At 33.9% G+C, this 23,627-nt stretch overlaps 1 protein-coding gene across 7 annotated transcripts in view; it reads right to left on the reverse strand.

Annotated features, from left to right (window-relative positions):
- LOC132125077 (membrane-associated guanylate kinase, WW and PDZ domain-containing protein 2-like) overlaps window positions 1-23,627 on the reverse strand; it is an 88,795-nt gene that overhangs the window by 41,520 nt on the left and 23,648 nt on the right. For all 7 annotated transcript variants that reach the window (XM_059536295.1, XM_059536297.1, XM_059536296.1 and 4 more), the window contains exons 3-6: window positions 6,507-6,626; window positions 4,677-4,892; window positions 3,212-3,431; window positions 1,663-1,742 (exon numbers count right to left, since the gene is read on the reverse strand). In XM_059536295.1, the coding sequence (XP_059392278.1) occupies window positions 1,663-1,742; window positions 3,212-3,431; window positions 4,677-4,892; window positions 6,507-6,626 (636 nt within the window). The remainder of the gene's footprint in view (window positions 1-1,662; window positions 1,743-3,211; window positions 3,432-4,676; window positions 4,893-6,506; window positions 6,627-23,627) is intronic.

Raw genomic sequence — 23,627 nt, forward strand, 5'->3', positions numbered from 1 at the left:
GAAGATTAATGGATTAACAAACAAATGAATAAATGAACAATTTAATTAATGTGCAAATTTAATGAATGAATAGGAGGACAGAAGATTAACGGACCAGTGGAGAAAGTCTAAAGAAATAAATTAATGAATGACTGCTTTATAGATGTATGGATGAATGAATGAATGAATGATTAGATGGATTTATGGAAGCATAGATGTATGGATGAATGAATGAATGAATGAATAAATGAATGAATGATTAGATGGATTTATGGAAGCATAGATGGATGGATGAATGAATGAATGAATGAATGAATGAATGAATGAATAAATGAATGAATGATTAGATGGATTTATGGAAGCATAGATGAATGAATGAATGAATGAATGATTAGATGGATTTATGGAAGCATAGATGAATGGATGAATGAATGAATAAATTAATGAATGCATGAAGGGTACAAGGATGATGTATGAATGTAGATTAGATGGCTTTATGGACGAACGTATGAACAAAAAATAATGAATGAATGGAAAGGAGGATAAATGAAGGAATAAATAGCTACTGTAGCTTTTCTTATCAAATGAATACATGAATGAATAAAGAAATGAATGGAGTATAGATTTTTAAAGGATTTGTGACTGAATGAACAAATGGACAGATGATGATGGATGGATGAATGGATGGATGGATGAACGAATGAATCAATAAGCGAAAGAATGAATGATAGAAGATAGATAGCTAAAAAGATGGATGAATGAACAAAGGTATAAATACATAAATTAAGCAAGATACGAATGAATGAATGAATGAATAGAAAACAGGTGGCTTAATGGATGAATGAATGAACAAACTAATAAACCAATGGAGAAAGACTGAACAAATAAACTAATGAATGACTGGAATGGAGGATGGATGACTGCTTTAAAGATAAATATGTATATACATTTATGATCGAAAAATTAAATAACTGAACAAGAAAACGAATGGAGGATATATACTTAAGGACGTGTGTATCAACAAAACAAAAGAATAGAGGATCGAAGGATGGATGAATGGATAGATGGATGGCTGTATGACTAAACAAATGATTAAACAAGCAAACAAAAGAATGGATGAGAGATATTTAAACAAACAAACAGAGGATGGATGACTGAACAAACAACAAATGAATCAACAAGTAAATGAATGAATAGAGGACAAATGGCCTAATGGATTAATAAAAATAAAATAAAAATGGGAGGAATGGATGGCTTAGCTATATGACTGAACAAATGATTGAACAAGTAAACAAATGAATGGAGGATAGATGCTTACTAGACAAATGGATGATTGAATGAATGAATGGCTATATAGATCGGTGGCTTTATGTCTGGTTGAAAAAAATAAACACGGATAAACAGATAAATGTATACATCACTGCTGAATAAACACAGTTTGCAAACATCAAGATCTAGTAGTTTGTCATTCTGGATATTTCATGAAAACAAAGCGCAATCTGATCGTGTTCTGACATCACTAACAAACCCACAAAATGGAAACCTTCCCCTTCGGATTTCATGTTACAATCTTTCACATGTACATCTCTGGAGGGAAATACAAGTAGAGGTCACGACATCTAATTTCTCCAAGCGTAAAAGAGAGCAACACACTCACACATGTGTTAACACACAAGCACTCACCATCTTCCTCACACTCCTCTGGGGGCTTGGCTTTCTTTGCTAGTCGAGGGTCGAGCCATGACGTCGTTTTGGTATTGTGACTGAAAAGAAAAAATATTGTTTAGCTATATACGAATCAAAAGCGCTTCTATGTGTGTTATGTCAGGCAAATGTTGGTACAAGCCTAACTATGAAATATATCCCAGATATCCCAGAAGGCCTCAGTCACAGTGGCTGGGGGTTTTTCCAGTTAACACAATGACAATCAATACTTTTAATAAGTCCCTTGTTTCTCATTAAGGACAGATGGGAGGGAGACGAACATCTCTCTCTTGCTCTTAAGAACACTATTCCCTCACCTACTCTGGCAGAAACAGTTTTAGTGATTAATTTATCATCTTCATTCATGGCTCAGCAAAATCCAACGTGTCAGTTCATCCCTAAAGTGGTACCAAGATATATATACTGAATAATATTTTTTATTTAAAACGAAAAAAAAATACAAAAATGAAATACAAATTCACGTATTATTTATTTACACAAGAATATTAAAACAAATTTTCTAATAGTATTGCAGATTTAAAATGTTAACAGCAAAAATGACATTAGAATTGAAAAAGTTTCAATAATTCTGTAAATCAGTTAATATTTATAAGATAAAAATCTTAATCTGCTTTGCTTGCATCACTAAAATGTTCATGAAAGTTCATGTGTGGTCTTAAATGTTTTAAATTTGGTTAGAAATAAATCAATTAATTAATAATGCCTTTTTATTACCAGTTATTATTATATGTTATATTATACACTTAATTTTTATATAAATATAAATTAAAATATTTAATATAATATAAATATTTTTATTTGTTATCTCATCCCTCTAGAATTAAACATTTTGGTAACACTTTGCAAAAAGGTTAAGTTAACATTAACATGTTTACATCATTTAACATTAGTTAACATTATTTCATGTAATGTATGAACTAACATTAACAATGAGTAATATTTTTGTTATTCATTAGCATTTATTAATCTTTCTTAACATTAGTTAATAAAAATACAACTGTTCAATGTTAGCTCACATAAGCTCAGGTGCATTAAATAATATGAACAATACAATTTTTGATTTTGAAAATGCTTTAGTAATGTTTCAAATTCACATAAAGTAAGATTAATAAATGTTTTATGTACTTCAGGCTAACTAATGTTAACAAATGAAAACTCAGTGTAAAGTGTAACTGATATTTTAAATCAAATTGAATTGTTTGACTGAAATTATGAAAATATGAATTTACAATTAATATTTATATATTAATCAAATTATTTATATTAAGTTATTTTACATAATTCAGAGGCAATTACTTAAACTGAATACCATAAAAAGAATAAAAAAAACAAATGATAATTTTAGCTACTGTACAATACTGTACTGAACTGAATGAGCTCAATATTGGATACATTAATAAATCAGCTATCCGTAATGATCTTTAAAATAGGACACTGCAACAGGTAGCGTTCCATACGCTCAAACCTCTTTCATTATGAAGTGTGCTTTGAAGTGCACTTCACTCACTCTATGAAGTAAACTTCTCCTTTCTCAGTGTAGGCCATCTCCCAGTTATCTGGCAAAGGGCCCATTTCGTCATTCTCCTGGGAGTCCTGTGGGGACTTGAGGGCGTCTCCTTCCTCCTCAGGGGCATCTGTGGTGGTGAGGGTGGGGGTCTCAGGTGGGCACGGCTGGAGAGGCACATCTCCAGAAGCGTCAGTGCTCTTGTCCTCATGTTCGCTCGATTCTGTGAGGGAAAATGAAATGAATCATGACTTATTTTGACAGTAGAGTTCCTTTAAGAATGGTACAAAGAGATACGAGTACATAAAACAAACAAGTAGGACCGCATGATTATCACAAAAATCATAATTGATGATTATTCCCTTGAAATTGTAAATGCGACTATTAATTACGATCATCATCATTTAAAATGAATGATGTTTATACCATTGATTGATGCAACTGCATGCCTTATGCATATATGAAAATAAACAAGCTGGTAACATTCTAACCGAAAAACTTTGTGCTTTTCTATAGAATTAAGCCTCAAATGTCAACTATACATCGGACTGGTTTCTTCTTTAAATTATAAAAAAGTAAAAATATGAATGGTATTGTAACGTTATAATAAAACTAAAATTCAAATAATAGGAAAAACCCTTAAGATAACATGTAGAAAAAAAAAACACGTAAGCACGCAGAATAACATAAGTGGACTTTGAACGATAAATTGCTGCTTTGAACAATTACGTAATTGTGGCATCCATAATTGTTATCCTAAGAGTAGCTATGTTTAGGCCATCCACCTATTTTTATGCACATTCAGCAATATTGGATGGAAACACCAAGATGCGCGGAAATAATAAAAATGCGCACAATTGAGTAGAATACATTTTTAATTTGATGCACAGAAACACATTTACTGAATAAATTCCACTTTGCGCATTGAAACAGGCATGTGAATTTGCACGATTTGGGATGGGAAAACTGATCTTGTTGCACAACATCTGCTGTCCTCAAAGTTTTTCTGTATAATTGTCTGACACGACTGTGTTCCTGAAAAACTGGCAATGACAGTAACGACAGCATTTATTGTGTTTCGTCTGCTCGCTCTGACGCTTTTCGTCTCATTAAGTGGCTTCTCCTACTTTTTAGTATAGTAGAAGTTTTATAGCAGTTTTTAGTAATATTTAGGGCCAGTTTATCAGAAAGTTATGAATTTGTTCTCTTTGACTCGTTAAATGGAAATGTTTTATTAGCAATATTCCAGTTTTGCGCATAAGTTAAACTCGCATTTCTGGATGGAAACGTAGCTACTGTCAAAATTCATTCTTACTAAAAAGCCTTACCAGTATTGCTAAAGAGAGCCTCATCAGCTCATTATGATTCAAAACCTCATCTTGGATTTACGTAACAACTGAAAACATCTTTCATTAGAAAGGAGTCGAAGCGGGTCAGTACTATCGCAGTAACAGTGGTAGGTGGAAACCTGGTGTGATGGCGATGCCGTTGCCATTGATGACTGGGCTCTCTTCCTCCTCCTCTTCTGGTGGCTCAATGCTGTCCTTCTCCATGTTGCTGACAGACTTATTCCTCTTTCTTTTTCCCTCTGCACTTGGTCGGGCACCGGGCAAGAATTGGTCCGTCACATTAAACAGCATCAGCGTGGGTTCGGCAGGAGGCTTTGGCGTGCCATAGAAGTTATCTAGAAACAACACATTTTGGAATTTAATCTAGGAAAAATTGCTCAAGCAACTACTTTGCATGCAAAAAGGTGAAGTCTGACTTGAAGTAATATTTTTTCCTGTGTGATGTTTGCCATTACGGCACCCTCGTTCACCGGCGACTAAATCGTTTCATTCAAGATTGAAAAGAAATCATGTGCATCCAGGGAAATCTGTTTAATGATTAAAAACTGAGCTCCTGTGTGGTTACGGCACAGGCTTTATGAATTCATTTGCAGGTCTGTGGGGATGGAAACTGAAGAGGTGAAGATCATCGATTCATTTAAATTACACCTTGTGACCCAGAATTATAGACTAGGAGTGGACTAACTTCAATCCAACAAAACCACATGGAATCTATATAATAAATATACAGTACCTATATACTGTGCTGACTTCTATTTAAATATCCTGTCAAATTAAAAACTTTAATAGCTTTTACTGCGCTGATGTGAACCATGATTTCATGCTAGCTATTACTTCGTGACAGATGGTTCATTCTCTTCTAGAGAGCATTTAATTGGACAAATATTTGCATGCACAATTTTTCTTCTTATTTCATGCAGAAAGTCTTGTTTTCCCACTCAAGATTATCAATGTTAAAAACATTTAATATTTTAGTGAAAACCTTGATGCATTTATTTCAGAAATGTTTGATTAATATAGAGTAAAAAAAAAAAAAAATAGCATTTATTTAAAATCAAATATCTTTTTTAACATTAGAGTCTTTATTGTCAATACATTTTGATGAATTTAATGTATCCTTACTGAATAAAAGTATTAATTTCTTTAGAAAAACTACTTGAGCAGTAGTGTATCTGCTAAAGGTTAATTTTGCCACCTTTAAAAAATATTATTGTTATTATTTTTTAAGATTTATTTTTGGCCTTTTTGTCTTTATTTTGATAGGAAAGTAAGTACTGACAGGAAGTGAAATGGGAGTGTAAGCGAGGTACGGGGTCGGGAAACGTCCACGAGCAGGGGATTCGAACAATATATATATATCGGTTTTGGCTAAAGGATACATTAAACGGTTCTATCAAATTATTAAGATTAAATTTAAGTGAGTATTAGATGACTGCACAGTTAATCTAAAAATAAGGGAAACTGCCCCTAATATTCCCTAATAATTGAGATGATTCCCATTAAATGTAATTTTTTGAAGCTGAAAAATGCAACTTTCTTCACTGATTTATGAAGAAACATCAAAAAAAAATTTATATTTTACATATTTGTCTTCCTCTGCCATTTTTCTCAATGTCTGTCACTAAGTTGTCTCTCACTGAAGCTGTTATGATGCTGTGCCTCACAGATTCATGGGAAGGATCTTCCTCACCTCATAAAGAGAAAAGAAACCTGCGTCTGAAAGTAGTCCACACACCTCAGTGTCGGCTCTCAAGAGAACAAACTGCACTCGTTCTGAATACCTCTGCTCAATGTCAAAGATACACGCTCCTTCATGTTGTTAACATGGAGCAAATTTACGAAAATTCATATTCCAGGCCGCAATAGTGTAACAGGTGTTTTCTAAGCTTTTATTTGGAGAGGTAATGATTTATTGAGATGTGAGAGGTTTAACAGTGTTTTTCACTTACCTTCGTATGTTCCACTTTCTAACAAAGCCCCACTCTTCTCTAATTCCATAAAGCGCTCAATGCTCACAAAGTTGTAGTCCACACCTGGGACCTCCCCCTCTTTGGGCTGTCTCGTTGTGCCTGCAGGCAAAAAAAAAAAAACACACATATTCTGTCAGAATATTTAAGATACACATAAAACTGAGCAAAATATAGCCTCACAGAAATGTGATACAAAGTTATGATACAATTGATTCATGAGGTAAAAGCCATGTGAATCTTAATAACCTTAACATATGATAATCATACACCATGGTATTTAGCAAAGTACATTTTTAATAATTATCTGCAAGACATAAAATACAATAAAAAATGTATTTAAATTGAAGCATACTACAAAATTTTGAATCAGATCCACTGAAATGGACAGCTGGAGTTTATTAATCAGTTTAAGGGCAAAATCACACACACATACACACAAATATATATATATATATATATATATATATATATATATATATATATATATATATATATATATATATAGCCAGAATGGTGTGATTTTTTTGGGGGGGTGAAAATCTATGAATTCAATTTCTGAAAAGTGCCAGTTAAGACATTTATAATGTTACATATTATTTCCATTTCAAATAAATGCAGGCTTTTGAACTTTCTATTAAATACTTTCCACAAAACTATTAATAAACACAACCATTTTCAACAATAATAAATATTATTAATAAATATTATTTATTTAATAAAAAATTTTAAAAAAAAAAGTTTCTTGAGCACCAAATCAGCATGATTTCTGAAGGATCATGTGACACTGATGTCTGGAGTAATGATTCTGAAGATTCAGCTTTGCACCACAGGAATAAATAAAAATGGTCTGGTATTTAAAACTAAATATGGTGTTGGTTGAGGAGAGACCCCCCACTTGATTGTAAAGCACTTTGGGTGTACAACAATACACAATAAAGCTCTATATAAATGCATGCATCCATCCAAATAAATACAAACAGTCACTTAAAAAAAAAATAACTGAAAACTTGCAAAGTGTTGTTTCCAAGTACCATTTTGACTGTTTATGTAAATTGGGTGCATAATTAATGCATTAACTAAGGCTGAGTCTTCTGAGGGTAATCAAACATTCTTAAGAAATCAGGCACTGGGGATTTGCAAGATGCATACTTAGCAACGATATCATAATCCAGTCCCTTGAGCTCTCAACTAAATCGGCTCTGATTTCTCAAAACTTTTAGACTGGAAAAAAAAAATCATCCAGCTTTTGGCTTGTGAACTTCCCAGCAAGATAATTTTTTGTGATGAAATCTGAGAGCTTTCTGACCCTACATAGACAGCAATGCAACTAACACGTTCAAGGCCCAGAAAGATAGTAAGGACATCATTAAAATAGTCCATATGCCATCAGTGTTTCAACCTTCATTTTATGAAGCTACAAGAATACCTTTTCTGTGCTGAGACAACAAAAATAACGGCTTTATTCAACAGTTTCTTTTCTTCTGTGTCAGTATTCGACATATGTTCACGAGTTGAACTATTGATGTCACATGGACTACTTTAACAATGCCCTTATTACCTTTCTAAGCCTTAAATGTGTTAGCTGCGTTGCTGTTTATTCAGGGTCAGAAAGCTCTAGGATTTCATTAAAAATTCATTAATTTGTGTTTCGAAGATGAACCAATGTTTTACGGGTTTGAAACGACATGAAGGTGAGTAATTAATGACAGAATTTTCATTTTTGGGTGAACTGTCCCTTTAAGAGCCGCTAGCGATGAATATAACAGAACAGCAGAGATTCAGTCAGTCATACAGGAGCTGAACTGTCTCTGGATAAAGCATTATCATTCACATATGGAACAACAATAGTCCAGTCAGACATCATTCTGGCTGTTATTGCTTTGCAATTGCTATACTGACTCCTTTACAATGAATCAAACTGTCTGAGACAAACGTCCTACATGCCATGACATAATTTTCATTTCAATTTCCATGAATGTCATAAATAGAATATGGACACATTCAACAAAATAAAACAGCAAATAAGCTATAGCATTTATTATGAGCACTATAAGGAGTTTTTGGACACATTTTCAGCTGGTCGAGATGGCAGATCAGCTGACCAACCAGTTAAACCCACTAAACACCCGCTTGGAGACTAGATACACCTAAACTAAGAATCAGGAACTGACACCAGACAGATTTGAACTCATAACACCCGCACAAGCAGCACATGTTATACCCGCTGGGCCACATCTCCAACTAATGCAGATTTAAAAAATCAGTGCCAACAGATTTCTACATACATTACTTCTACATAACTTGCTTATATAATATGGAGAGCTTTCAACCCAGTGCTGATAAAAGCTTTTGCCCATATATATCTGGTTTTTCAGGACATACTACAACACTTTTCAACTATGAAGTCAATGAGCTAATTTCAGATTCAGAAGGCAGATATGCATTACCTCGGATCTGGAAATCAAAGGTTGGAGTGTATTTCTGGACTAGTGTGAAGTCTTTGCACAAGAAAAGTCCATTTTGATTTTAGGGCTAAAATGACGGACGATATGTGCTGTTTTGAGAGGTGAAGGTACTGCTGAATTATGAAAGTAAGACAAAACTTATATTTTTACAAAGTGAGAGAGAGACTGGGAGTGAGAAGCGAGTGGATCATACACAGCTTATGTAATATGCAGACAGCAATGGCACATTGTGGTCTAGAACATTTAAATATTCAAGGACATTCAACTGAACATCATTTCACCAGCTGTGAATCCTTTTACAAATTCAGTGGTTCCCCTGAGATGACGGCCTAATGCCGAGAAGATATTTTGTGCATAACCTGTACAAAGCAACAGGCCCTTCTGTCAATTATTCTAGCATGTTAATATTAGTGCAATACAAATAATAATTAAAAGTAGCCATCTTAGAGCCGCATACTGTAGCAATGCACAGAAAACAACCTTAATAACCACATACCAACACCCTGGTAATGTTAAGACAGACAGACAGACAGAATGGAAATACTGTACAGTTTTGTCCCTAAGTATTTGGGGTAAGTATCTGGGGTTGATTTAATCAAATCTTATCAATTTAAAACATTCAGAGAAGATTATGCAAACAATATGTATTTAATGGCAAGGTTTAATTAACAGCACTCGCATAAACAAAACAATACACATTAATTTACACAGATTTAATTAAATGTAATTTATTTAATCAAAAGAAAAATGTTCCATATGTAATATAAGGCTGTTTCTAATTTTTTTCAATATTAAAAGACTTCTTCTTTTCCAGATATGCTAACTCCACTTAGTAGGCGTTATTTCTCAAAAAGTGGCACAAAAGTAAAACAAACAACTTAACAAACAAACACAAATAAATAAAAAAGAAACCTTGGTAGAAACCTGTCTGAAAACAGTAATTTTTTTTTTTTGGAGGGGGGGGGTGCTGCTAGTAGAAAATAAATTATACACTTCACCTTAAGGAGCTTTTATATAACAAAATATATCAAAGAAAAATGACTTCATCAGCCCTTGGTGGGTGCTGATCGGTCTCGGCTAATGCATCTGTTCAGATGACTACCCGAAGAGCCCTGATTAAATACATCCATGGGGTAAATCTGATTATAACAGGGAATAGAAACTGGCTTAGTTTCTCTCTCTCTCTCCGCTCACTCTCATGTGATTACGGCTGATGTGATTATGAGAAATGATGGGAGAAAATTGCGTCCAGCTTTACCTGTTTTCATTTCTCTGCTTGATTACCTCCTTATATCAGCTTCACCTTCCCATGTGAAACAATCTTTCAGGTGCCACTGTTTGGCACTTGCAGTTTTGCCGTCCTGTTTCAGTTCCCTGTCAAAGCAAATCAACTGCAAGGATACAAAAGGCACCTCTGCTGTGGCTTTACTTCATAGTTCTGAGCCACAGCAGCTCATTCTTAGCCTCTATCGCTGTCTCCATTCATCTCCTCAGGAATCCTCTGCTTTAAAGTCGACAGCAGCATCTCTTTGGATCATTTGGATTGCGAGTGACATTCCCACCTGCTAAACAAAGCCCTGACAACTGATGCTCCAGACAGACGCAGACAAGCCTCATATAAACAACACAGGCATAAAACCATATTCACCAAGAAGACTGATCTGTGATGCAGCAATATAAACCCAAACCAAACGCTCTTTTCCAAATATATATTCATCATTAACAGGAAAAATGCACTGTAGTTAATTCTCCAGAGAAAGGAGTGTTCCTAGGTGGCAGCCTTTAATACATTAACAGAAAATAAATGGGATTTTTTCACTTTTTGCTTGGTGAACGTACACTACTAGATTGAAGTAAGCACATTAACTAAAATGTTTATTTATTCATTTATAGTTATTTGTATAATATATATATATATATATATATATATATATATATATATATATATATATATATATATATATATATATATATATATATACACACACACTGTATATACATACGTACATACATACATACATACATACACACATACATACACACATTATTTTTTATTTCATAAATACTTTACTTCTAATCTAATATATATATATATATATATATAAATATATATATATATATATATATATATATATATATATATAATAATTATTAAGTGTGCAGTATATTATTATTTTTTATATAGGTTCAAATAATAATTTATTAAAATATATTATTATTACTTTACTGTTATTACTAATTATTATTATTATACAATATAATGATGTAATATATAAATATATATTTACATATTTATTCATTATTAATTAATACAAATTCTTATTATCCTTTGTATTATAATTAATTATTATTATTATCTATTATAATTATTAAATATCATTATTGCTATTGTTTAGATATTATATCCAATCTAATTATTTATTGAATATAACTTAATATGTTGTGTGTTTTAATGTAATTATTAACAGTAATATTACTACTATTACCTGTAGAATGATAAAATCTAAAAAACAAATATATATATTTACGAACTGAATTTTGAAAATGTATTACTAATCGCTGAATTTTTTATGACAAAATGCAGTGATTGTATTCACTGTGTAAACATTTTAAACTGCACCACTAAAATGCAACAATTTAGTGCAATAATGTAATTATTTAATGTATTATTATTTAATTATTTAATGTTTAATGTAATTTCTTTACATTTTGTATCAGAGACATTGGTCATTAATATCTATAGAGCAGCCTGAAACAGTAAGATTGAGGGACAAGACTAAAGTATAAGGTCCTTGCAAATAAAACTGTTAGTAGTTCATTTGAATGAACAACAGATCAAACATCAAAAGATAAAAAAGCACTGCCCCACCAAACAGCAGGAAGGTTTGAGAGAAGTCAAAGAAGGCAAAACAGGTAAACTAATGAAAGAATCGTGCACTGAAATATTTCCAGTCAGCACAAATGACTCTGTGCATGAAGGCTGACACCGAGGCCCTGCTCTCGTGTAGCCTCTGTGGAAGCGCTTGAAGCGTTGATGAGTGCTGGACCAAAGGCCTGAAATTTGCCTGTAATGGCCTGCATCCTCTCTGACACTCGTGACGGGGGGGTCATGTTCCCTCTAATCTGCGGTCAGTCCAACCTTGAAGCCCGGTGCCACTCTGTGCACTGAATCGCTAAAGTCTGAATGGAGGTAAACAGCTCTCAGGGTGAGTAGAGGTGAAGGCATATGTGAGATACGGCCGCACTGGAGTGAATGAGCCGATATGGGACAACCCAGGGGATTTAGCAGCAAACACGAGGCACTGCGCTTTTGAACACGATGCAGGAAACGGCCCTTCAATCATGGCTATACATTGAAACGCTGCTACTGAGTGATTAAACCTGTGATTCATCACATCATAGGTGAACCGTAATGGATTGAATGTAGGGCTGTGAATCTTTGGCAAGGCAGCGATTCGATTCAATTACAATTCATAGGTTTTGGATTCGATTCAAGAACGATTTTTGCAAATTTAGAACGATTAAATTCGATTCGATTCACAATTAAATCCGATTCGATTCGATTATAACGATTCAATTCTGCATTCTTTAAGTGCATTCACGGGATTATTTAAATGCTTCTACTAAATTCTTTAAATGCTTAGTCAGGGGGCAAATTACAGTAGCATTTATGGTTAGAGAACCATAGGTTAGAAAAAAAAAACAAAAAAACTTTTGTCCATTGTTAAATGCTAGTTTAATGATGCGACATGGCATACGTAAAAATGTATGTAAGCCAAGTTTTTAAAAAAGAGCTTAAAGAGTATTATGTATAAGCTAACATTTTGTCACACCAGGGGCGTAGCCATAATTTCAGAAGTGACAGAAATGTCAAATACAATCATTTTATGTATGTATCCTATATAATAATAATAATAACATTAATAATAATAATAATAATAATAATTATTATTATTATTGTTATTATTATTATTATTTTTTTACAAAGAATTATCTTCTTTTTTAATTACTTTTAATTAGCTGTAATAAATCAAATACACTGCTGGACAATAATCAATCATTTGTAATCGATATATTTTTCCTAATGGCAATTTTATGATTGTTTTATATAAAAGGCTATATTTAATTAGCAATTATTTAAATTTTCTGCACAGAATAAGGTAGAAAATATACTTTATAGTTTCTGTACTGTAATAAATGTCAATTAGCACTGCATCATTCATAAATTGTTTGTGGGTTTCATCAGTTCATTCTGCTTTTATTCAGTTTAGCTGCAGATATAGCCTGGCACATCTATGAGAGCGAGATCGCTTCTCTTTCAGTGTGAAAACGTCTTCATCTCTATTTAACTTTTCCTCTCCATCAGCGAATGATTCTGAGAGAAAACGCGCCAGATGTCTGTTTGCTAATGAAACAAACGCTACTTTCATGCATCTGATTATCAGATAAATCTCGCGCTCTTATTTCAAGGTCGTTGTTAATGCTGTGGTTAATTTTAACAGTTTCCTTCGTATATTCGGTTCATCCGCCTTGTTTAAAAACATTTATCATTCAATGGATCTGTGCGTATGATTTAGACACTTACATTTCTGCTCCGTCCATGCAATTCACTCGTTTTCTCGATGCATCGATTACAAACCCTGACGATTCATATGCATCGATCTTGAAACATGATTTTTGAATCGTGAATCACCGATCTTGGACAGTAATCGATTCAAAATGCTAAGAATCGAATGAATCGCGATTTCTATAGCGATTCAATGTTTTCAATATGTATACACATTAAATTACTACATGCACAAATTAATGGAGACCTTGAAGAGTGTTTGTGAATCGTGCCTCTTATCTGTCCTTCACGCGCTCCACTGTTTACCGACTGAGACTGTCACAGGATTGCCCTCACGCTCCGTCTGTCTCTGACGCAGCTGACGTGTTATCTATAGGACTCGTGGCCAGTAATGCTAACGTGAAGTAGTTTTACTTTTCTGTAGTTTGTCAATGGCTCTCTGCATCTTACCGACGGAGTTACCGGAGCCGTCGACAGCTGTGTTTATTGCATGGACGGAGCAGAAATGTAAGTGTCTAAATCATACGCACAGATCCATTGAATGATAAATGTTTTTAAACAATGCGGATGAACCGAATATACGAAGGAAACTTTTAAAATTAACCACAGCATTAACAATGACCTTAAAATAAGAGCGCGAGATTTATCTGATAATCAGATGCATGAAAGTAGCGTTTGTTTCATTAGCAAACGTTTTCTCTCAGAATCATTCGCTGATGTAGAGGAAAAGTTCAATAGAGATGAAGACGTTTTCACACTGAAAGAGAAGCGATCTCGCTCTCATAGACGTGCCAGGCTATATCTGCAGCTAAACTGAATAAAAGCAGAATGAACTGATGAAACTAAAAAAAAACACAAACAATTTATGAATGATGCAGTGCTAATTGACATTTATTACAGTACAGAAACTATAAAGTATATTTTCTACCTTATTCTGTGCAGAAAATTTAAATAATTGCTAATTAAATGTAGCCTAGTATATAAAACAATCATAAAATTGCCATTAGGAAAAAAATATCGATTGCAAATGATTGATTATTGTCCAGCAGTGTATTTGATTTATTACAGCTAATTAAAAGTAATTAAAAAAGAAGATAATTCCTTGTAAAAAAAATAAATAATAATAACAACAATAATAATAATAATAATAATTATTATTATTATTATTATTATATAGGCTACATACATAAAATGATTGTATTTGACATTTCTGTCACTTCTGAAATTATGGCTACGCCCCTGGTGTGACAAAATGTTAGCTTATACATAATACTCTTTAAGCTCTTTTTTAAAAACTTGGCTTACATACATTTTTACGTATGCCATGTCGCATCATTAAACTAGCATTTAACAATGGACAAAAGTTTTTTTGTTTTTTTTTTCTAACCTATGGTTCTCTAACCATAAATGCTACTGTAATTTGCCCCCTGACTAAGCATTTAAAGAATTTAGTAGAAGCATTTAAATAATCCCGTGAATGCACTTAAAGAATGCAGAATTGAATCGTTATAATCTAATCGAATTTAATTGTGAATCGAATCGAATTGAATCGTTCTAAATTTGCAAAAATCGTTTTTGAATCGAATCGAAAACCTATGAATCGTAATCGAATCGAATCGCTGCCTTGCCAAAGATTCACAGCCCTAATAATAAGATTTTAATAGTTTCAACTGACATTTTTTCAGACATTGTTACTGGAAAACAAACTTTTTTTTTGTGCAAAGTATCACAATGATTGGCGTTTGTGTGTGAAAGCTGACAAACCACAAACGGAACACATGAAAAAAAAACTCAGATTCTTTAAAACCTTTTGTTCACCTCTCGTGCTAAACAACAATATCCAGGCATAAATAATCCCAAACCTCAATGCCTTCAATCTGATTTCTGCCTCGGCTGACCAGATCCAGCACCAGTGTCCAGAGTATCTGAGTCCCATCACTAACTGAGTGCACTGACAGGGTGACGTCGGGGGAGAGGGACGGAGCCCCCGTTGGACTGAAAGGCCATTTAAGAGTTTCATTGTCACCCAGCACAGCTGTAAACCACTTGGCCCTGACAAGCTCTCTCCAACCGAAGCGCTTCAAGTTCGCCTTGCTTAGACTCCGACGTCGCTCCTTCTCCAGATTTAGGATGTCGCATCATAACGGGACGCTTCATTACCCTGATTTCCTGTGTGTGCATGAAGTGAGGCAGTGACGCCAGCTCCAAATGCTCTCAGTGTTTCTACCGTGAGTCATGTGTAAACACCACGGATGTTATGTAATCCACTTTCGCCGGAAGCTGGAATCTCTGCAAACTGGGGGAGATCTCAAAGTGGGCAAACGGGGTTGTTGTTAATTTTATTTTATTTTTTGAAAGAAATCCAACTTACTCCAGAGGAGCAGTGGGAGGGTTTCTGTTAAACCTGTTTAGTGTAGCTACAGCAGAAGGTATTTCAACCGACTCTATACTGACTGATTTCTGGGCTTCTATAGGAGTATTTCTTCTCAAAATAAAATACAAATAAAAGAGGGCCCCAAAACTTTGTCCCGCCAGATCCTGTCTGCAGAGACCGCACAGACCACTGGCCCTTGCATGCATCTGAGAAGGGCAGATGCAAAATGCCAGGATGCAAGGGCATTGTGAGAAGCAAGTGCTCCAAGTGTGCAGTTTTCCTCTGAACTGCTTTGTTGACTTTCACAAGGCATGAAGAGAATGAAATGAAATGAAACGAATGAATAGTGTATTTCAGTGAGCCAGGTTCCTGGTTATTACTACCAGACATTTCAGATAACTGTTGAAATTACATAATGTTTTCACTGTATAAATGTTTGTTTAAACATTTCACTAAGTATAAGATGGATTTGTTGAGTCTTGTTTTAAATAAAATGAGTTTTTTGAAAAAAAAATGTTGATTTTATGGTACTTTCCACGATTGCATATTGTTGCCATACGGCAAAATATATTTTTTATATATCTGTTATTTAGCTCATTTTAATAATAACATACTTACCATGTCTAAGTAATATTTAATGCAATAGAGGGTTAAAATGAAAAACAAACTGAGATGATTCCCTACTTATTTATTTGTAAAATCAGAAATGATTTATTCATTTTTTTTTAATTACAAAAAATGTTAAAATCAAACAGCTTTACATATCTATTCATTTTTGAGAAAGAGATTATTTTCTTTAGTTTTTGTTTGATTTATTAAACTGATTAATTTCCATGTTTTATTTTATTTATATAGACTTTAAACTGCTTAATTCATATTTACTGCTTAATTACTGCTTAATTCATATTTAGAAAATGTAGTTAAATATAACAAATCTCTTCTTAATGTCTAGTAATCTCTGGAAAATTTAATTTTAGTTTGAATTATTACATGATTTTAAGTGCCACTCCTTTTTAAAGGGCTAGTTCACCCTAAAATAAAAAAATTAGCTGTGTTTTACTAACCCTCGAGGCATTCTAGGTCTATATGACTTTCTTCTTTCAGACGAATCCAGTTGGAGTTATATAAAAAAATTGTCCTTGCTCTTCCAAGTGTTATCATCGCAGTCAGCGGGTGTTAGAGTTGAACAGTGCAAAAATAAAGTGCGCACATCCATAATAAAACATGCCTCACACCGCTACGGGGGCTGAATAAAGGCATTCTGTAGTGAATCCAAACATATCCATATTTCAAACGTAATGAAAACTTTTCTCTCACTTCATCCAACTGTGGTACGCAGAAGTCGTTCCGGCGGATGACTAACCCTTTAAACCCAACCCAAAAGTGTAGTTATAAACTAAGAAAGTAAATCTGGATTCAGTCAAACATCAATAATTAAACAACTGCATTGCAAGTTACTTCATAAAAACCAATACTGTTAATAACTAGGTTAATGATGGCATGTTTATTTTGTAGCACACTGTCTTCCTGTCACATTTTCCAATGAATAATGAGTTATTTGACTGGTCAACTCCCTCCAACTTCAAAGGACGTCATGCAGAAATGATACTCTGATTGCTACAATTGCTCTTTCAGGATTATAAACTCAAACAAGACTGTCAATCAAACAGCTGGAGTCTATGAGCACATCAAAGCCATCTGAGAAAACAAGCAGCAGACGCAGAGAAGGCTTATGATGCTCTGTCATCCATTTTTTAGTATAACACATGAAATAAACACAGGAACGAACAATAATCAATATAACATACCAACCCAAAATCTCTCCCATACTGTTCATCATGAGCTGGATTGGGTTTTAATTAGGGATGTAATGATTAACTGCGAGCAGGTTGAAAAACGTTTCAAATATGTGACGATTCGAAACGGTTGAGATGCAAAACAAATCACGATTCAATTAGGGTTAGGATTTTATATAAACGTATGTATGAGGGGAACTTACTGTCTTTATAAAAGTTTAAATGGTATTTTTTCTTTTCACCTTGCCTCTGTGTAATGCATATTAAAGTTCATAAGTGCAGCGCTGATTTGTTTACAGCGGTAACCAAGGAAACGCTTACAGCGCCACCTGCTGGCAGAGAGTGAATTTTTTATGTATAGTTTTACAAAACTGAAGTCAAACCATTCTGTTTTTGTTTCAAATTTCGAAATTATAAAATCTAATTTAGATTTTAAAAAAAGCTTAGGTTGCATGTATGCAGCATACTTGTTTGGATCAAGATTAAAATGCAGTGGTTGCCTCTAACGTTAAATGCAAAGCCTTATTTTGTTTATATGAAGAGATTTTTGGGGGTGTTATTTATTTAATTTGAGGCTTGTTTTAAAATTTCAATTTAGTTTTGTTATTTACATTTACATTATATTTATATTTGGTTGTTTAGCAGATGCTTTTATCCAAAGCCACTTACAAATGAGGACATAGTGCAATATAGACATAGACAAGTGCTATATTATTATAGTGTTATATTTCATTTTCACATAGAAATGTGCTGCATTTTGTCCAAGCAATAATAAAAAAAAACCATTTAATTTATAATTTGTCTTAAATGTCTTAAAAAAATTTTTTTTAATGTGAATTAACTTTCAAAATATATATATATATATGCACAATTATTTTGTTACATTTATAAAAATACATTTTATATAAGAGCAGGCCATTTGATTTAACTACAGGCCATATGTTGTTTATAGTCTAGCCTGTTCACACACAAAGACTGGAAAAAAAGACATACAAATAATTCCTTTTCTTTGTGAACATCTCAATAACCTGCAGCTCAAAACATTGTGTTCAAGAAATCAAATCAATGGTCTGGAGCCGTGTAGCCTAAAGAGTGCTACTGTTTTGTGTGGTTTGGTTTATTAAGTGAATAAGAACCTCAAACAAAAGCTTAAGCAGATCTGCAATCTACCATTTCAGTCTCGGATGAAAATATAGATCGGTTGATATTTCACCACACTCATCTGCAAATCCGCATTTGACGTTCACAAGAAACATCCACTTACGCGCGAGCGTAGAATCAGTCTTAATGAGGCCAGCTGATGGTTAAAAGATGATTTAAAACTATTCAGGCAGTAAAAATGGAGGCAATGATTCAGGAATGGATGAGTCAGACATCCTGCTTGTTTTGAAGAGGCAGAGAAAAATTGGAGGCTCACGGTTGGATAGAGCAGACCTCACTGCTTCAGTCACTGGTCTGGTGCAAAAACGTCTTTACAGTTGTCTGCGCAATTTACAGTGTGTGGAAGCACACGAAACTGCGGCTTCAGGTGTAACAGTGATCCCAATATCATCTCCAGTTCACCAATTCAAATTTGACGTAAAAAATAAAAAATAAATTCAAAATGCAGCTTGAAATAGTCCATTTCCCTCCCATTGCTGATTAAACAACAGGTTTGTCTCTGCGTCCTGCAGATGTCAATTTTCAGTCTCAAGTGTCTCTCAGTGGGTCCTACAGCCCTGTATTTTGTCCACCGGTGAACACCTGCAGCATGCATAATGACTCTCTGCGCTGCTATATAACTCTCCCCTGAAAGTGAACACACTCTGAAAGTGTCAACACTTTTTAAGCACTACAATCAAAACGTTCACTATATATGAGCTGTGAAGATTCTTTTATGTAAAAACTGAATACATAATGCCAAACCTTTTTTCAAAGTGAGACATTCATACATTGTTTATCAGGAGTCCCACATCAACCCTACAACTATAAAGAAAAGCATCAAACAGCACAGGCAAAGTAACTTTTAATATGCACAACATTACATCTAGAAATAAGAAAATAAGCAAAGAAAGAAAGAAATGTTTCAAACTTTTTTATTTTTGAAGTGTAATGATAATGTAGCTATTATTGTGACAAAAATAAAACTATATATAGTGAACTTTTGGTTCAGCATGTGAATATAAGCATTGTTTTAATCACTGCACAAGTGAAACTTCAGTGGAAACTTCCAGCTTTATATATTTTTATTTTTGTCGCATCTTTTAAATTGTCAAATTTTTTTCCAGGAAATTTGAATGAATACACTGAAAAAAAAATTGTACACTGTAAAAAAAACTGGATTTGCAATAGGTGCGCACTACCAGCCCGATGGGACAATTGCGTTTGGCTGGATGTAGAAAATATGAGATGGGGGGGGGGGGGGGGGGGGGGGGGCTGGAGAACGAATATGAAAGTCTAATTGTACAATACAGGGCTCTGACTGCCCTGTGGAAGAACAGGCCCTTTCGTGATGTGTTCTGTCGTCCGCTCATCAAAGTGACAGACGTGATACGACAGTACCACAGCCTCAAGTGAAACCAAAGCATGATTTTGCACTGTCACTATTTGGTTGGTGGAAACAACAGCTGATGAGGAAGAGAAACTGTGAACAAAAAGAGAATCAGAGCGCGGAGAGGGGGCTCTTTGCCTATTGTCAAATATCGAGAAAATTACAAGTGGTGTTGTGAGAAATGGAACCAGCAGTCCCTTAAGCTCAAATAAAAGAGTTTCCAATTTTACTGGTACTTAAAGGGTTAGTTCACCCAAAAATGAATATTAGCCAATAAATTACTCACCCTCAAGTCATCCTAGTTGTTTATGACTTCCTTCTTTCAGACTAATCCAGTCTGTTATATCAAATATTTTCTTTGATCTTTCAAACTGTTTGATGGCAATCAGCCGGTGTTGCAGTACATCAGTCCAAAAGAAGTGAAATAAAAAGCACCCATCCACAGTAAATAAATGTTTCATAGGCTATGTAATAATCACTTTAATCTAGCTTGCAGTTCTGGGAGGATGACCTATGGAGGACTTTGTTCACCCCCGAAGACACTTTTTTTATGGATGGGGACTTTTTATTTAACTGCTTTTGGACTGAAGCATGAAGCATGCAACACCTGCTGAGTGCCATCAAACAGTTTGAAAGATCAAAGAGGATTTTTTACATAACTCGGACTGGATTCGTCTGAAAGAATAAAGTCATATACACCTAGGGCGAGTATTGACTTGAGGGCGAGTAATTTATGGGCTTATTTTCATTTTTGGGTGAACTGACCTTTTAAAATGGATATATATTTAGATTCATCCAAAAGAGCATAAATTAGAGAGGGAAAATAGTGTTGGGAAAACCATTTACCAACATAGTGTGTAGTTTACACTGTAGCTGCCACTGTTCTTTAGAAATAGCATTTGAAACCCAAATATGCTACACTGCTGTCACATGACCTCATCATGATGCATGTGAGTGTCTTCCAGTTCTCATTTTATTTTTAATTTTATTTTATTTAAAAATATCTTAGCTTTTGGCAGTCCAATCAACCTCAAAGAAAAAAGTGTACTTTTAAAATAGATATATATATATATGTGTGTGTGTGTGTGTGTGACATCAAATGTCAAAGAAATTGTGTAAAAACTGAAATAATTCATTAATGTAACTAATGAAAATAAACATGATAACAACATTTAAAATAAGAATTGTAATATTTTAATAGCTTGTAAATTAAACTAAATACATTTATATATACACATACATACACATATATATATATATATATACACATACATATAATAAATACAGATGCACAAATAAAAAAGGTTAAATATTTTTAGAGAATGTCAACGTATTTATGGAAATAAATAAATAATGCATTAATATAACAAATATATATTTTATATAAATTAATAATATTATCATATATAATAAGACAATAAAATTAAAACAAAATTTTAAGAATTGTAAATAATGTTTTTAAGAACACATATGCATGAATAACAAATATATAAATTATATAAATTAACAATATTATAAACAAGACAACAAAATAAATAATTTTTTAAGAACTGTATATATTTAAATAGTTAAAGTAAATGCATTTTATATACACATATATGTACTGTTCGTGTGTGTATTTGTGTATGTATGTACATGCACACACACACACACACACACACACACACACAAAGTTTATTATCTATAGCAATACTTTTCCACATCTTAAAAAAACTGATTCATCTGCACTTTCCCTAGAGAATTTTACTATGCAAATTGTCTAACAGTTTAAGCATGATCTAAAATCTAAATTGAAAAACACAAAAGCTGACATAATTTCACAGACAAGCACACTTTCCATGAATAGTAAATGGTAAAGACTGTTCCATAAACCCAGTTAAGAAATTACAGAGTGTATGTGTGGCAACTACAGTAGTGACAGTGCAGAGACTTGTGAAATGAGCCCTGACAGTGCAGTGTGCTCCAGCCGAGAGTGAAGTTACACATCACACATCGAACGGCCTGTAGTTACACCTCATGATGACCAGCAGGATTTGATTCTGAACGTGAACACAAACGCTCCAAGCTACTCAAGCCTAAACTGATGCACCACTGCATCCCAAAATCAGACACCGACACATCCGGTTCAATGGCAAGACACAAGAAAAATTAAGGTCAGTAAATAAAACTAATTACAAATGATTTCCAAAGTACAGGAAAACTAACCATGAAGAACAATTTTCTGCACTGAAATGGAGGACAGAAATCTATACCAATCCAAAAGCACCATGTAGTGTAATAATTACCAGACAGCACCCATCTCTCTCTTCTTCCCTGTGGGACTGTTAAACTATAATCAAACTCTATCTGGCATGTTTTGAACAAAGCAGCGCAATCACATTCAGTTACCTAGGTCATGTTCTAGCTCTCCTTCTCGGCTTTAACATTCACAAGACAAATGAACATCTTCACATCGCTTTGTCTCGTCTTGTCTCTTTCAATCCAGCCTCCGAAACATCTCATGGCAAGCTGTTAAGTTACACTTAATGACTCACAATATGGAAGAAATAGCTCCAGAAATACACACTCATGACTGTGCTGCACAGGCATAAATCAAAGGCATCATTTCATCCAGCCGGTTGCTGATTGTGATGTGTTTGTGCACCACTATGGAGGGGGAGAGGGAAACATCAGCAGGCAAGCCTAGAGAGGTAATGGTGGTTACCTTGGAAACCCTAGGCTGAGGAAGAGAGGGAGCGAGCGAGCGAGCGAGAGAGGGGGGGGGGAGAAGGGAGAAGAAGTGAACAGTCGAGGAGAATATACATACAGTGTTGACCCAAGCGTCACTGTTACCAGTTGTTTTTGTTTTGAGGTAAAAAAAAAAAAAGTCTGTTATTATTAAATCCCATTTTATACACACACACACACACACACACACACACACACACACACACACACACAAGACTAATAACTACTGTATAAAATGCATATCGACATACTGTACAGTATGTTAAAGTTGATATGCATTTTATACATTTGTCTCGTGTGTGTGTGTGTGTGTATAAATTAGCACTCATTTCATTTTAATTTTCCATTTTCTACTACATTATTGAATTCAAAAGTCAAATATAATTTAACCTAAACTAACATGAGTTAGCACTTGTATTTTTACAACAGATATGAATAAAGACTGTAACAAATGTTTTGACTATTAGTTAAATGTTACTTATTGCATTAACTAATGTTACCTAATAAATGTGTTACCTAAACTATATGGCTCAAAATAAACAAAATTTCTAAAAACAAAAAAATCTTAACTATTAGGTTCAAACTGTGAACCAAAATAGCAGAGCATTTTCTCTCAACTTTTCCACCATTACGGAAATGTC

Source organism: Carassius carassius, chromosome 43 (genome assembly GCF_963082965.1).
Source record: "Carassius carassius chromosome 43, fCarCar2.1, whole genome shotgun sequence".
In the NCBI taxonomy this organism is placed as follows: domain Eukaryota; kingdom Metazoa; phylum Chordata; class Actinopteri; order Cypriniformes; family Cyprinidae; genus Carassius; species Carassius carassius.